General features: G+C 37.2%; 3 protein-coding genes across 4 annotated transcripts; all 3 read left to right on the top strand.

Moving 5' to 3' along the window:
• The first annotated feature begins 1,752 nt into the window (after positions 1-1,752).
• On the top strand, positions 1,753-3,050 carry LOC141714278 (uncharacterized). Its single transcript, XM_074517807.1, has 2 exons — positions 1,753-2,002; positions 2,044-3,050. The coding sequence occupies exons 1-2, from the start codon at positions 1,753-1,755 to the stop codon at positions 3,048-3,050; spliced, it is 1,257 nt and encodes a 418-aa protein (XP_074373908.1).
• A 222-nt stretch (positions 3,051-3,272) lies between these two features.
• On the top strand, positions 3,273-3,677 carry LOC141714277 (uncharacterized). The gene has a single exon (XM_074517806.1). The coding sequence runs from the start codon at positions 3,273-3,275 to the stop codon at positions 3,675-3,677; it is 405 nt and encodes a 134-aa protein (XP_074373907.1).
• A 5,543-nt stretch (positions 3,678-9,220) lies between these two features.
• Positions 9,221-13,071, top strand: LOC141712363 (WAT1-related protein At5g64700). Of its 2 annotated transcripts, XM_074515275.1 has the most exons (7): positions 9,226-9,535; positions 9,623-9,685; positions 9,792-9,908; positions 10,372-10,624; positions 11,947-12,105; positions 12,384-12,535; positions 12,723-13,071. In XM_074515275.1, exons 1-7 carry the CDS (start codon positions 9,360-9,362, stop codon positions 12,925-12,927), a joined length of 1,125 nt encoding a protein of 374 aa, XP_074371376.1. In that variant the 5' UTR covers positions 9,226-9,359; the 3' UTR covers positions 12,928-13,071. The 2 variants fall into 2 exon arrangements, with proteins under 2 accessions (XP_074371377.1, XP_074371376.1); XM_074515276.1 differs by lacking the exon at positions 11,947-12,105 and having other exon boundaries at positions 9,221-9,535.
• Positions 13,072-13,302: the final 231 nt, after the last annotated feature.

Genomic DNA, 13,302 nt, shown 5'->3' with positions numbered 1-13,302 from the left:
TTTCCAATATTATTTTTAGTCTATTATCATTTACGGTAAGGTGTGTGTCTATAAACACATATGATAATCGCAAAAGTTTATAATTTTAAGTGGTTAGAACAATTGATCTGCCGGTAGTTTTCGGCACAATGTCCTTGCCAAGTATGGAAGATAGTTAAGTTTCACGTAATCAGTACAAACTCAAGCCACAATGCCATTATAAGCCGAACGACAATATCGGCATTGGAAGTCCATCACGTCGATTCCCTATTTGAAGATGAAATTCCCAACTGAGTTTAGAGTTGGGGAGATGTGTAGCGACCAGGCGGTCTCGAGACAATGCTACTTTACTACAGTCGTACCCAAGAAGCATGATAGCGATTCTCAAACTGTTAATGAGGTCATTCAGATAGACCCCAGTAGCATCATCGATATCCCGAGGGAACCCTCTTTCTCACCCGTCGGTGAGTCTGTCGATGTGTCGATAGATGAGCATTCTCCGGCTAAAAAAGTTAAAGTGGGAAAAGATCTAAGTCCTCAGATAAAAGATTATTTAACAAGGTTACTTCGGGAGTTCTCAAACATATTCGCATGGTCTCCATCCGACATGCCAGGAATACCTACCGATGTAGCGAGACACTCTCTACATGTCGACCGCCAAAAGAATCCTGTCAAGTAAAAGAGGCGCACATTCTCAGAAGAAAAGCGATGAGCTATCGAAGAAGAGCTTGACCGGATTTTATTGGCCCGTTTCATTGAGCCGGTGAAATTTCCGACATGGATTGCTAATGTCATCCTGGTGAAGAAAAGTAATGGGAAATGACGAATGTGTATTGATTACTCCGACCTCAACAGAGCGTATCCTAAGGATTATTATCCTTTGCCGAATATAGATCAACTTATCGACGCTACGGCTGGTCATGAATTGATGTCTTTCATGGACGCGTTCTCATGATATAACCAAATCAAGGATGGCCGATCAAGATTGGGAACAAACAACGTTTATCATACATCGAGGGGTCTTTGCGTACCGAAATATGCCTTTCGGGTTAATCAATGCTGGTGCAACATTTCAGCGTATGATGGATGAAATATTTAAAAATCAGTTGGGTCGGAACCTCGAGGTGTATGTTGATGATATGATAACCAAATCAAAGTCTTCAAGTAGTCATTGCAGCGACCTTTGAGAGACCTTTGAGAATGTTCGGCATAATAACATGAGATTGAATCCGTTAAAGTGCTCTTTTGGCTTAACATCTGGAAAATTCTTAGGATTTATTGTTTCCCAACGAGGGATCGAGGCTGACCCCTCACAAATTAAAGCCATATCTGAAATGAAAGACCCGTCGACCATTAAAGAAGTTCAACGTCTCACTGGTTGCATATCGGCCCTTTGGCGCTTTATACCACAAGCCTCTAAAAAATGTAGTCCCTTCTTCAAGGTCATCAAAGAAGCATCAAAGAACAAGAAGTTGATTGGGATGATCAATGTAAAGAAAGCTTTGAAGCTCTAAAAACCTTTTTGACAAGTCCACCAGTTTTAGCAAGAGCGTTGCCTCGTGAGGCTCTGAAAGTGTACGTCTCAGCCTCCTGACGGGTCGGTGGCCTCTGTTTTGGTCAAAGATGTCGAGGGACATGAAGCTCCAGTCTACTACGTCAGCCACACTCTGAGAGACGCTGAAACTCGTTATCCATATGTGGAAAAAGTTTATGCTCTCATAATAGCAAGCAGAATGCTCCAGTCACTATTTCCAAGGTCGTCTAATAAAAATCATGACTGATCAACCACTGAAGCGTATCATGCACACATCGGACATGACAGGGCACCTCGCCGCTTGGACGGTTGAGCTCAGCCAATTTCACATTGAATATCTACCCCGGAATGCAGTAAAGTCCCAAGTCTTGTCAGACTTTGTCGTAGAATGCAAATTTGACAATCCTATAATTAAAGAAACATCATTTCCACAAAAGGCTTGGACTCTTTACGTCGACGGATCGTCAACATCATCATCAGGAGGTGCAGGTATCATCTTAATCAGTCCAGATGGCTTCAAAATACAACAGGCCTTGAAATCTCATTCCCAGTAACAAACAATGTAGCCGAGTATGAAGCTTTGTTAGCAGGGTTGCGCCTAGAAATCGAGTTGGAGGTAAAGATTTTAGAAATATTTGGCGATTCGCAGCTTGTCGCAAAGCAGTTACAAGGTGAGTTCAAAGCGCACGATGCTCGAATGTCAACATATTTGAAACTGGCCATGCCCTTGTTGGAGAAAGTCCAGTCATGGACAATCAAGAATATTTGCAGCGAAGATAATCAATGGGTCGACGCACTATCTAAATTGGCTTCATCCGTCATGGCAACATCAGAGGCAACTTATGTCGAGGAAAGACAGGTCCCCTCCATTGATATGGACTCTTCGTCCTCCAACAGGCTAAAAGTCAACGAGATCTCTTCTATTACAGATTGGCGTCAACCTTTTTTGGAATACATCTTGCAGAACAAGCTGCCACAAGATAAGAATGAAGCTAGATCCATATCATATAAGGCAAAGAACTATTGCGTGCTAGGAAACAAGTTGTATCAACGGGGGCTCATAGAACCACTGCTTCGATGCTTAGGGCCAGAAGATTCTAACACATCGATGGTTGAGGTCCATACTGGAATTTGTGGGCACCATCTAGGGGGCAAAAACTTAGCCCTTAAGATAATGAGGCAAGGTCTGTTTTATCCTACAATGCGAAGTGATTGTGAAAATTTTATACGGAAATGTAAGTCATGCAAGCTATATGGGTCGGTGTCTCATCAACCCTCGGTGGAAATGATCCCGGTCATCAACACATGCCCCTTCTTTCAGTGGGGCATTGACATTGTGGGCCCTTTCCCAAAGTCTAAGAATCAAGCCCAATACATTATCGTGGCTGTCGACTATGCAACAAAATGGATCGAGGCTCGACCTCTAGCCAAGATTCGTGAAAAGGAGATGATTGAATTTTGGATGGAATACATTGTGTTCAGATTTGGGATACCAGGAATCGTTGTAACTGACAATGGAACCCAATTTGTGGGATAAAAGTTCACAGAAACACTTTCGCAACTCAAGATAAAACACATCAAGTCATCTGTAGCATATCCCCAGGCCAACGGACAGGTTGAAGTTTTTAATCGGATAATCTTACAAGGGCTCAAGAAAAGGTTCGATGAGTTACCAAGGCCATGGGTCGATGAATTGCCAAATGTTCTCTGGTCTTAAAGAACGACCCCTAGGAGTTCAACAGGTATATCTCCTTTTGAAATGGCTTTTGGCTTGGAAGCCATCTCGCCTGTCGAAGTGTCTCTCAACTCCCCAAGGGTCGAGTATTTTGATGTTGAAGCATCACGAGAAGGAATTCAACTCCACAATGTTCTCATGAAAGAAGTCAGAGACGAAGCATCAAAAAGAGTTCTCCAACAACAAGTGCGCGCAGCAGCTAACTTTAACAAGAAAGTAAAGGTTAAACAGTTCTTGGTTGGAGATTTAGTCCTTCGAGAGTCGGCAGCATCCCAACCAACTATAACAGGGAAGTTCAAGGCCCTGTGGGAAGGACCGTATCAAGTGACAGGGGTCATTGCACCAGGGACCTATCGAGTTTCGATGCTCGACAGAATTCCTCTCAAGAATGCTTGGAACACCATTCACTTGAAGAAATTTTATCAGTAGTCATTTTGTTTTGAATGTATGAATTAAAACTATCTTTAATTATGAAAAATTAGTCTTAACGAAAAGGGGTTGATATGAGATCCCTGTTAAGACATCACCATAAGTTATCAATACAATTTATTACTCTCAGATGTCTTATAATTCGTAAATATAAATGTTTGTTACATTAATAAACTTCAGCCCATCAAATCAGGGCTCTCTAGAAAGTACATGTATAAAAGTAAAGGTTAAGCAGTTTCTGAGAGGAAATCTAGTTCCTCGAGAATCGAAAAACCTTACCAAGTAACATGGGTCGACGCATCAGAAAACAATCGTCTGTCGAGACTTGAGAAAAAACCGATAAAAAATATTTGAAATGCTATCCACTTGAAAAAATATTTTCAGTAGATTAAGTCACTTTAGTTGTGATAACAAAAACAAGAAAGTCAAATGGGACTATAAAAATTGGTTTTAACGTAAAGGGGGTTGATACGAGAACCCTGTTAAAAAAATATATAAAAATAAATAATATATAATAATAAAAAGAAGATTAACATGGATAATAATACTATCACACAATTAGATACGATTACAGAAAGTTACAAAACCCAAATATATTATACAAACACAAGTAAATTACATAATGAAGGCCACGAAACTTGAATATAGAAACAAAGACAAGCAATATGTGAGGATAAAATAACTAAACACCCTTTCAGGTTACAATTACAAAATTAAAAGTCATTAAATTCTGAAATCAACAGCTAGCATTAATAAAAATTTATAGTAAAGTCGAAAACACGCCCACGGTAGCAAAATACGTCAGGCGTCATCTTTAGGAGAGATGACCAACACAAATCCATCATGAAACCATAAAGTACTTAATCAATTAAAACTTAATTCAAAAATTACATTGACCAACGAGGCATTCCTCGCCTTCAAAGCTCGGCATCTTTCTCCTTATGCTACTCAGCATAGTCTCGGAGGTAATCCGCGAAACCATGCCCACTCACATTAAAGCCGGCAATCTCCATTCTCTTGATGCAACGCCCATATCCATCTCCGAGGGCCCCAACTATATCTTCAATACCTTTCTCCACATACAGCTTCAAATTCAGATTTTCCGTCTCTAAAGTCTCAATCTTCTTGCGAAGGGCAGTCAGCTCGGCCTCTAGAGCCTCACGCTTCTCTGTCTCCTCACTAAGCGAGGTCTCAAGGCTCTTCACTCGAGACCCAGCATATTCCATCTCTTTGCTCAATCGACCATTGGACAACTCTAGATCACTAATCTGCGTACCAACAACACAGAACATATAACAATCATATACTTAAAAGTACATGAGAAATACGAAGGGAAGACAAGTTAAACAATTTACCGTAATATAGAAATTTTTTATTATATATATAGTAATAAATAAAAAAAACAAAAACGAAAATGACAACATACCTTGGTCCGGAAACCTGAATTGGCTTTCGAAAGCTCGATAATTCGACCCTTAGCTTCACCCAAATCATTCTCAAGCTTCTTCTTTTCTCCCTTTAGTAAATCCCGTTCCTCCTTGACCCTCGAAGGGGAGCCCTTTCTTTCATCATTCTTATATTCTTCAAGAATATGAATCACATCGGATAAATACTGCTTAAACATAAACCACAGACACGGAAGACATCAAGTCGAATATAAAAAAAAAGGGACCTACAAGTATGTAAAATAAATAGATATCGAATAAACATACGATAAAAACATGCTTACCCTCCCAGCTCTCCCCAGGCATCGATCAACGAGCTCGGATCTGGACCTCTTAGCATAAGCGCTGGAATCTTGAGGTAGATTGAAGACTCAGAAAGCCCGCAGAGGAGCTGTCCCAGCAAGCCACCTCTCAGAAGGACGTATCTCCACATGAATAACTTCTTGGTTCGCCTCGGCGTCGACGGTAGGAAGCATAATTTCTCGGTTCCCAATTTTTGTTAAGGTCCTGTTTATACCACTACCCGCAGCATCATCACAAGACTTCTTACCAGCAACCTCAGGGGTGTCAGCAGCCATACTTCGTGACCTTTTCCGGGAAACATTCCCCGTTCCTTCACAAGTAACACGCTCAGATCCATCAACAACTTTATTTCCACGATCATCTAAAAGCTCAATAGAAATCGTCTTTGACGAAGTATCTTCACCAACTCTTGGCATGTCAACAACCCCGACTTTCGACTTCTTAAAAAGCATCATCATAGCCTTGTCCATTTCAACCGAAACTCTTCTCTCTAACAACCGTTTCAAAGGTTGACCTGCAACTGAAATAGAAAAACAATTTTTAGGAAAAGGACTTTAAAAAAATGTATAATAAATACAACAAAAGAGAAGGGGAAGAAGTAAGCGGTATAAAAGAGTCTTTGTCTCAAGAATATAAAGGATAAATCTTTTACGATGATGATCTTCTTAGAATTTACAATCTTTCAAGTCGTTGGTGTAAACAGACCTCGACCCTTGAAACTCGTCGAGGTACGCAGCATCATACTTATCTAGATTATTCAGATAGTCGAGAGTCGACTGAGTTACTTTGCGACATGGCCTGACAAACTCTAAATCTTTCCCACCTAAGTACACCCATTTAGGGTGGTAATCGGAGTTAGAAGACTTGACGCTAACAATCTTAGGTCGCTTACGTTGAGTGTCGAAATACACCTGGCCATTATGATACCTGACACAATAAATAGAAAAGAATAACTTTACTAACGGAATTCGATCCCTCTCGTTGCACAAGGCTATAAAGCCACTTATCTGAGCAACGGAGTTCGGCGACAGTTGAGCTATCCCGCACCCAATAGCCTCGTACATCGCAAGATGAAAGGGATGCATCGGAAGCCGGAGACCATATTCGAACGTAATCAACGGCACACCGTGCATCCCGAACTCCGGCATCACCCACATCTGATCGTCGGCATCCGGAACTCGTAACCTATACCCATTTTTTAAATCAAACCAAGATCCCAATTTAGTCATATTTAATTTATGATTAGAAAAATGGCTAATGTAGTCGAGACTACAGCCACGGGGAAATTCAAGAAGACCCAACTCCCGACTCTCCTGAAGAACTCGATTCCTATACGTTAAAGTACGAGGACTGATCGGCGGAGATGCTTTAGACGCTATCTCAACACCGGAGAAAAGTTCTTCTTCATTCATAAAGTCGAAAGATTTACAAGAATTTAAATTCGGAATTTCTAAGTTATCCAAGTTTATAACAGATTCTTCGTCTCCCTCCTCTAGGGGACGTTTTTTTAGGTTACGAGAAGGGTTAGTCTTTGAAGATGATGATCCTAAATCGGCCATGGAAGATTAATCAAGAACCGGGCCAATAACTAGTAAAACGAGAAACAGATTATCTAAAGAATTATGGTGGGAACTGAGAAACTATCAGACACAAGCCGCCAATTAAACTAGAAAAGCAATGAAATTTAGAAGAAAGATGAACTTACAGGAGCAACGGAGGAGAGGGAGAGAAAGTACGTCCTTCAAATACTGCAGTCTGCCTTTTGATTAAGTGAAAGGGAAGTTGAAGAGACTCCCTATATTCACATTAAAATATATCACTCATCCTGCTCTTCCCTCCATCCCGTTCAAAAATTGTAGTAATAATAATAATAACAAGTAAAAACAAACACATGTAAAATAAAATATAAACAATAATTAAATAAGTCTTTAATTATTATCTTCTTTTTTCGTTATTTTAATTTTTGATGTGCAGGTTGTAATTAGAGACCAAACAGAAAATCTAAAGATATTGCAACAATGTTCGCGCAACACAAATGTTGGACCAAGGAAAGAGGAAGGACTTGAAATAGGAAATTAGAACCTTAGAACAGGAAGTTTGTAATAAAAAGCCCAAAAAGAGGCCCAATTGTAAAGGGAAAAACCCATTAATGATTCATTATAAATAGAGACTAATTGTCCTAGTTAGAAGGGGTTAGAAAAATAAGTATCAATAAAGAATATTATTCCTCACATAAACATGACTCATATTTAGGGTCATCAGTATTTCTATAAACACGTATGATAATCGCAAAAGTTTATAAGTTTAAGTTTGTTAATCGGTAAAATTTGTCAATACAGGGAATCTGTCATTATGAAAAAAGATAACCCATTAAGATGAATTAAATTTATAAATTTTTACAATAACCACGTGTCACTGGACCCATAATAAAAAAACCAAATCATACATCAGTCTGAGTTGGTTCCGTACGGTTGAGAAAATCGAGAGTTAAATTTGGTTGAGCGAGTAAAGTTATTTCACTCTTCTTTAACTTGCTTGCTTTCCTATGCTTTTCTCATTTCAAAAACTCCACAGTAGAGTAAGGATTAGGTCAAGACAGCTAAAAAGCGGGAGGGATTAGGGATTAGGGATTAGCGACTAGGGACTAGGGCCTAGGGCTGTCCACCACGAATAAATGGCTTATTTACTTATAAGTTCGTAAGTATATATTTACAAGAGTTTGTCGATCAAATTTATAATTTATAAGTTGAATTTATAACTTATATATTGATAAGTTAAATGTTAGTAACGACGTACTTTATCTCAATTTATTTTAATTTTTCGTTTTTATTAACTTTAATTTTATAATATATGTTTATAAATATTTTTTAATTTTAAATTCACAAATTAAGATAATTGTATATAAAAATTATTTATTTTTCATTCATTTAAGTAAAAAAAATTGACTTTTAAGTAAAATTATTCAAACACTTATCTAACTTATAAGTATTTATCTACTTATCACTTACAAATCACTTATTCGTTTTAAGTCATAATTTACTTATTTTAAGATTTATCAAATAGATACTAAGCTCGGAAAAATTCGCCGATATAAAAGTGACAACTACTTGGTACTTCCTTTTCGGTGAAGGACAAATTTAGCCTATTTTATATAAAATTAATAAAAATGACCAATTTCTGAAAGTTTGTCAACTTTAGCCAATGATATACCCAAGTGTCGGTGGAATATTCATTTTATATGAGATATCCAACTGTTAGTGGAGTATCTCATATATGAAATACCTAATTATCAATGGAGTATTTTATACAAATTGGGATATTGAACTAACAGTGGAATATTCAGTCGGTTAAAATTGACCATTTTTTTAGAAATGACTATTTTGGTTATATTTTTTAAAAATTGGCTATTTTTATCATTTTTTTTCTTTCTTTTCTAATGAATGATTAGACTAATTTATCTTGCAAATGCGTATATATTCTAATGAGTAACAAAGTTAAGTTAGAATCAAATTAAGAACTTGAAATATGATGACAAGAGATAAGCCTCAGACTGCACAACTTTAATTAGAGTTCGGCTTTACGTCCACATTGATCATACACGTAAAATTACATCTCCCTATAAAAAGAATTTCATAACATTGCTTTTAAATGAAAAAAAAAAGATAATAAAGAAAGAAAGCAACGCAAAAGCAAAACATAGGCCCACCACACAGACAGATCTCGCTAGTGAGGGTGGCCAAGTTTTAATGAAATTTCTCCTTGATGGCTTGGCCCATAACATTTGTCCATACATAAAAATGTGTGTCTGGAGTCTTTACACACACATCACTTGCTATAAGTATCAATAGCTACTTGGTAAGAAACATATTGAAAAAATAGCAAGGCTACATTTCTGGTAAACTCTGGAGAGAACACAAGTAGAATTTCTACAAGAATGGATTGTTTGACAGGGCCTTATACAGCTGTTATAGGAGTGCAAACCATATATACAGGCATGTTTTTGCTCTCCAAAGTTGCGTTTGATTTAGGAATGAACACCTTCATCTTCGTCTTCTACAGACAAGCTGCTGCTACTCTTTTCTTAGCTCCTATTGTCTTCTTCACCGAATGGTACGTTATATACACTATATATTGTGTGTTTTGCTGATTCTTCGGTATTTAGATTATTGACACTGTTTTTTATTGGTTGTTTTGTAGGAAATCTGCACCACCACTAACCTTTAAAATCCTCATCAAGATTTTTGTGCTGTCATTATTTGGGTAAGTTGTGCACTGCAAAACAACACACTGAGATTAATATATGTCCACTGCTTCGTAAATTAGTATTATACGCAAAAACAAATAAATTTTCGTTCGATTTGTTCAGGATAACATTGAGCTTGAATATATATGGAGTTGGCCTTGTATACACATCTGCTACTTTGGCTGCAGCCATTACAAACTCCCTTCCGGTCATTACTTTCCTCATCGCAGCTCTATTCAGGTATTGCCTTTTTTAAACACTACTTATTATTTGTTCGGTAGTTCGTTATTTGGATGAGGTCCATAAACTTCAAATCGAAAACTGCCCAGCCTCGGCTTGATTTTTTATAAGACCACGTGACGCAAAACGATTCACAGAACCATACAATAACACTCCTTTTGTCGAGTCCTGCTGAGGAAGATGAAATATGATACGTGACACTGATATATGCCAACATTAATTAAATGGTCATCTGTCATTTACAAAAGTCCAGGGTTGTCAATTTCTAATTTATGGACGAAACTGCATACACTAAAAGCAAGCTTTAAATGCCAAAGATATGATTATAAAGCCTGTAGTGTGTGGGTGGGAATACTTGTAAATTGTACATTAGCTTTAATTTGCATGTAAATCTCTGGATTATTAAATTACGTTTGCAAGTCAGTTAATTTGTATGAAATGCATATGTAAACAACACGTACAGCATGGAAAAGGTGAATTTGAAGACGATCCCGGGAGCAGTGAAGATAGGAGGAATAGGGTTATGTGCAGGAGGAGCAGCAACAATAGCATTATACAAGGGGCCATTCTTGAAGCTGTTATTACACCATCACTTGTTCAGTCACTACAGCCCAAAACATCATGCTCTTGTTCATGCTTCTTCTGAGATGTGGGTCAAGGGTGTTCTTCTACTGCTTCTAGCCAACACCTTCTGGGGCATGTGGATCGTATTCCAGGTCCTTTTTCTTTTTTACCTGCATTATCAAGTAATTAAATACTTTATTTTTCATGAAGCATCAATTCTTTGTTTCTATACTTGGTTAACACTGCATTAATGAGAAAGATACATATTTATTTGCTATAAATAATTCAGGTTTGTCCTCTTTTTTTCTGGGTTTACTTTCAATGCTTGGTTTGATAATATAAAGTGATTCTATATGCTCCCAGAGAGAGAGAATATAATATGTGTTTTACCTAAAAATGTGTAGTGTCATGTCTATATGCACTAAATAGGCACGCCTAAAATATTAGATTCAGATGAAAGGGAGCACTGATTTCATGGCCAATCAAAACATGCATGTTTCTGGTATAGTGGTGTAGGTGTCGTCGACTTCACTGTGTTTCTCGTTATTATTGGTTGTACGTATTTAGTGAAAAGGTGCAACTTACTGTTTTACACGTTGTGCGTGTAAAAAAACTACAACCATATAAACGAGCCTCGTCGTATCTTTTATTTACTATTCTAATAATTAGTCCTATTTGTAAAATAACGAATCCACAACACTGTAAAAAATAAACTCTTAATACTTAAACTGTCACACAGCACTTATATACGAATGTGATGCGTGTAGAATTAGGATTCTCAATCCATTATCGGGGATGAGATGAAAATAAGAAAGGCCTAGAAAATATATTGAGTACTAATGATTTGAATGATTGCGTTGGTGAAATACATACGTCCGCGATTATGGGTAAAAACTATTTTTTTTATGAAGCTATACATTTAGTCGAATTAGTTTGGTGATCATGTCGGAGGAGTGTGATGCATGTCATGTCATCCCAAATGCTACCTAAATGTTATCGTTTTCATTGCACAACTTGAAATCATATCGCCCCTAAATCATAGAAGTATATAAATAAACTTATATTCTTTTTACTGAAATTCATAATTCAGAGTTCTATTCTCGAGGTATGTGTAACATGTGCGTGTATAACCAATTAAATAACATTCCATGTATATTACATGAATTGCTTCTGATGAATGAATTGAACCAATAACATATAGTTTTTGCCCATAAATTCTTGACTATAATAATTGATGATATCATTTTATTTTATTTTGCTAATCAAACACACATACAACTACTCCGTTTTTTACAATATTTGATATCCCGTAAATGAAGCGAAAGATATACAACTACACCCAGAAATGTTGTCATTTACCTAGTTGCGTAATGATATTATCGAAAGAGACTAAAATTATTGGACCCCGCTGCATTTGGGTGATAAAACAATAAATAAGTAGTAATTTGGGGGCATTTGTGGAATGAGAGTGCAGAGTGGAGTGATGAAAAGCTATCCATCAAAGCTTCTTCTCACGCTTCTACAATGCTTTTTGAGTTCAATTCAATCATTGGTTCTGGCTCTTGTCATGGAAAGGGATCCTTCTCAATGGAAAGTCGGATGGAATGTTAGACTCCTCGCTGTTGCTTATTGTGTGAGCTTACTTTCACCCCCTTTAATTTACTCTAATCACTTTCGTTTTTTTAATTCAATTTTGCATATCTATTCGGTGTTCCACTATCTACTAGTGTCGGGTCAAGGTACACAGGATCCCCACATCATATTCCTCTCTCCTTTTTTCTTCACAAAATTTTGCTAGTCTTCCGACCATATTTTCAATAATGTACGGTTACTTGGCCGTTGTAAAAACCCAACTTATTTACATCCTCATTGAAAATATGAAAATATAATGGTATGAAATGTGTAATGCAGGGAATCATAGTAACGGGCTTGACATATTACTTGCAATCATGGGTTATTGAGAAGAAAGGACCAGTGTTCCTGGCCATGTCAACTCCATTGGGCTTTGTTTTCACTATTATTGCTTCTGCTTTGCTTCTTGGCGAAATTATTAGTTTGGGCAGGTTATTTACGTTTTACACCATTATTCTACCTCTTCTTCTTTTTTCCTTTACTATTCCTCACAATTTTAATCAAATTTATTAAGAGGATGTTTCATTTTTTATTATGAATTTCAAATGACATGATATAAGTTGTCATTTCATGTTAATTTTTAATCTTGGTTCTGTGTGTTTTTTGATGTGATTGTAGCATATTAGGAGGAGTGCTGTTGGTAGGAGGGCTTTATTGCGTGTTGTGGGGAAAGAGCAGAGAACAAGTAACGGGGATTTATCAAGGCTCCATTTGTAAAGCAGTTGAAGTTGAGAGCTCTGTTAAAGTATTAACCCAGTCTGAAGGATCGCTAAAAAATACTACTAATGTTCATCCATCTTCTCCTTGTGTAACTATAGTGTAGATTTACCAAGAGAGCCAGAGTTATTGAGCAGCTAGTTCTTTCTCAGAGTGATTCTAGCAATTAGATTAGTCATCGATAATTAAAAGCTGTCTTGGGACTTGATATCTTTATCTAGTTAGTATTGCTAAATTTGGTTCACATATATGAGACTTATTATGAGACATTACTTCATTTATGAGACTTAAAACACGAGGGATCCATATCGTGTAAAAACCCAATAACACGACCACAACTCAAGATGATGAACAAGGCTTCGATAATCGACTGCAGCTGTTTTGTTCTACACCACTGACATTACCTTATTGGATATTTTACCTCTGTTTTTCTCTTCATTGATTGGAGCATTTTATAGTACCTACATTAGGTTATCACGAA

The sequence above is a fragment of the Apium graveolens genome, chromosome 3, assembly GCF_009905375.1.
Source record: "Apium graveolens cultivar Ventura chromosome 3, ASM990537v1, whole genome shotgun sequence".
In the NCBI taxonomy this organism is placed as follows: domain Eukaryota; kingdom Viridiplantae; phylum Streptophyta; class Magnoliopsida; order Apiales; family Apiaceae; genus Apium; species Apium graveolens.
This window is presented reverse-complemented; position numbering and strand designations above follow the sequence as displayed.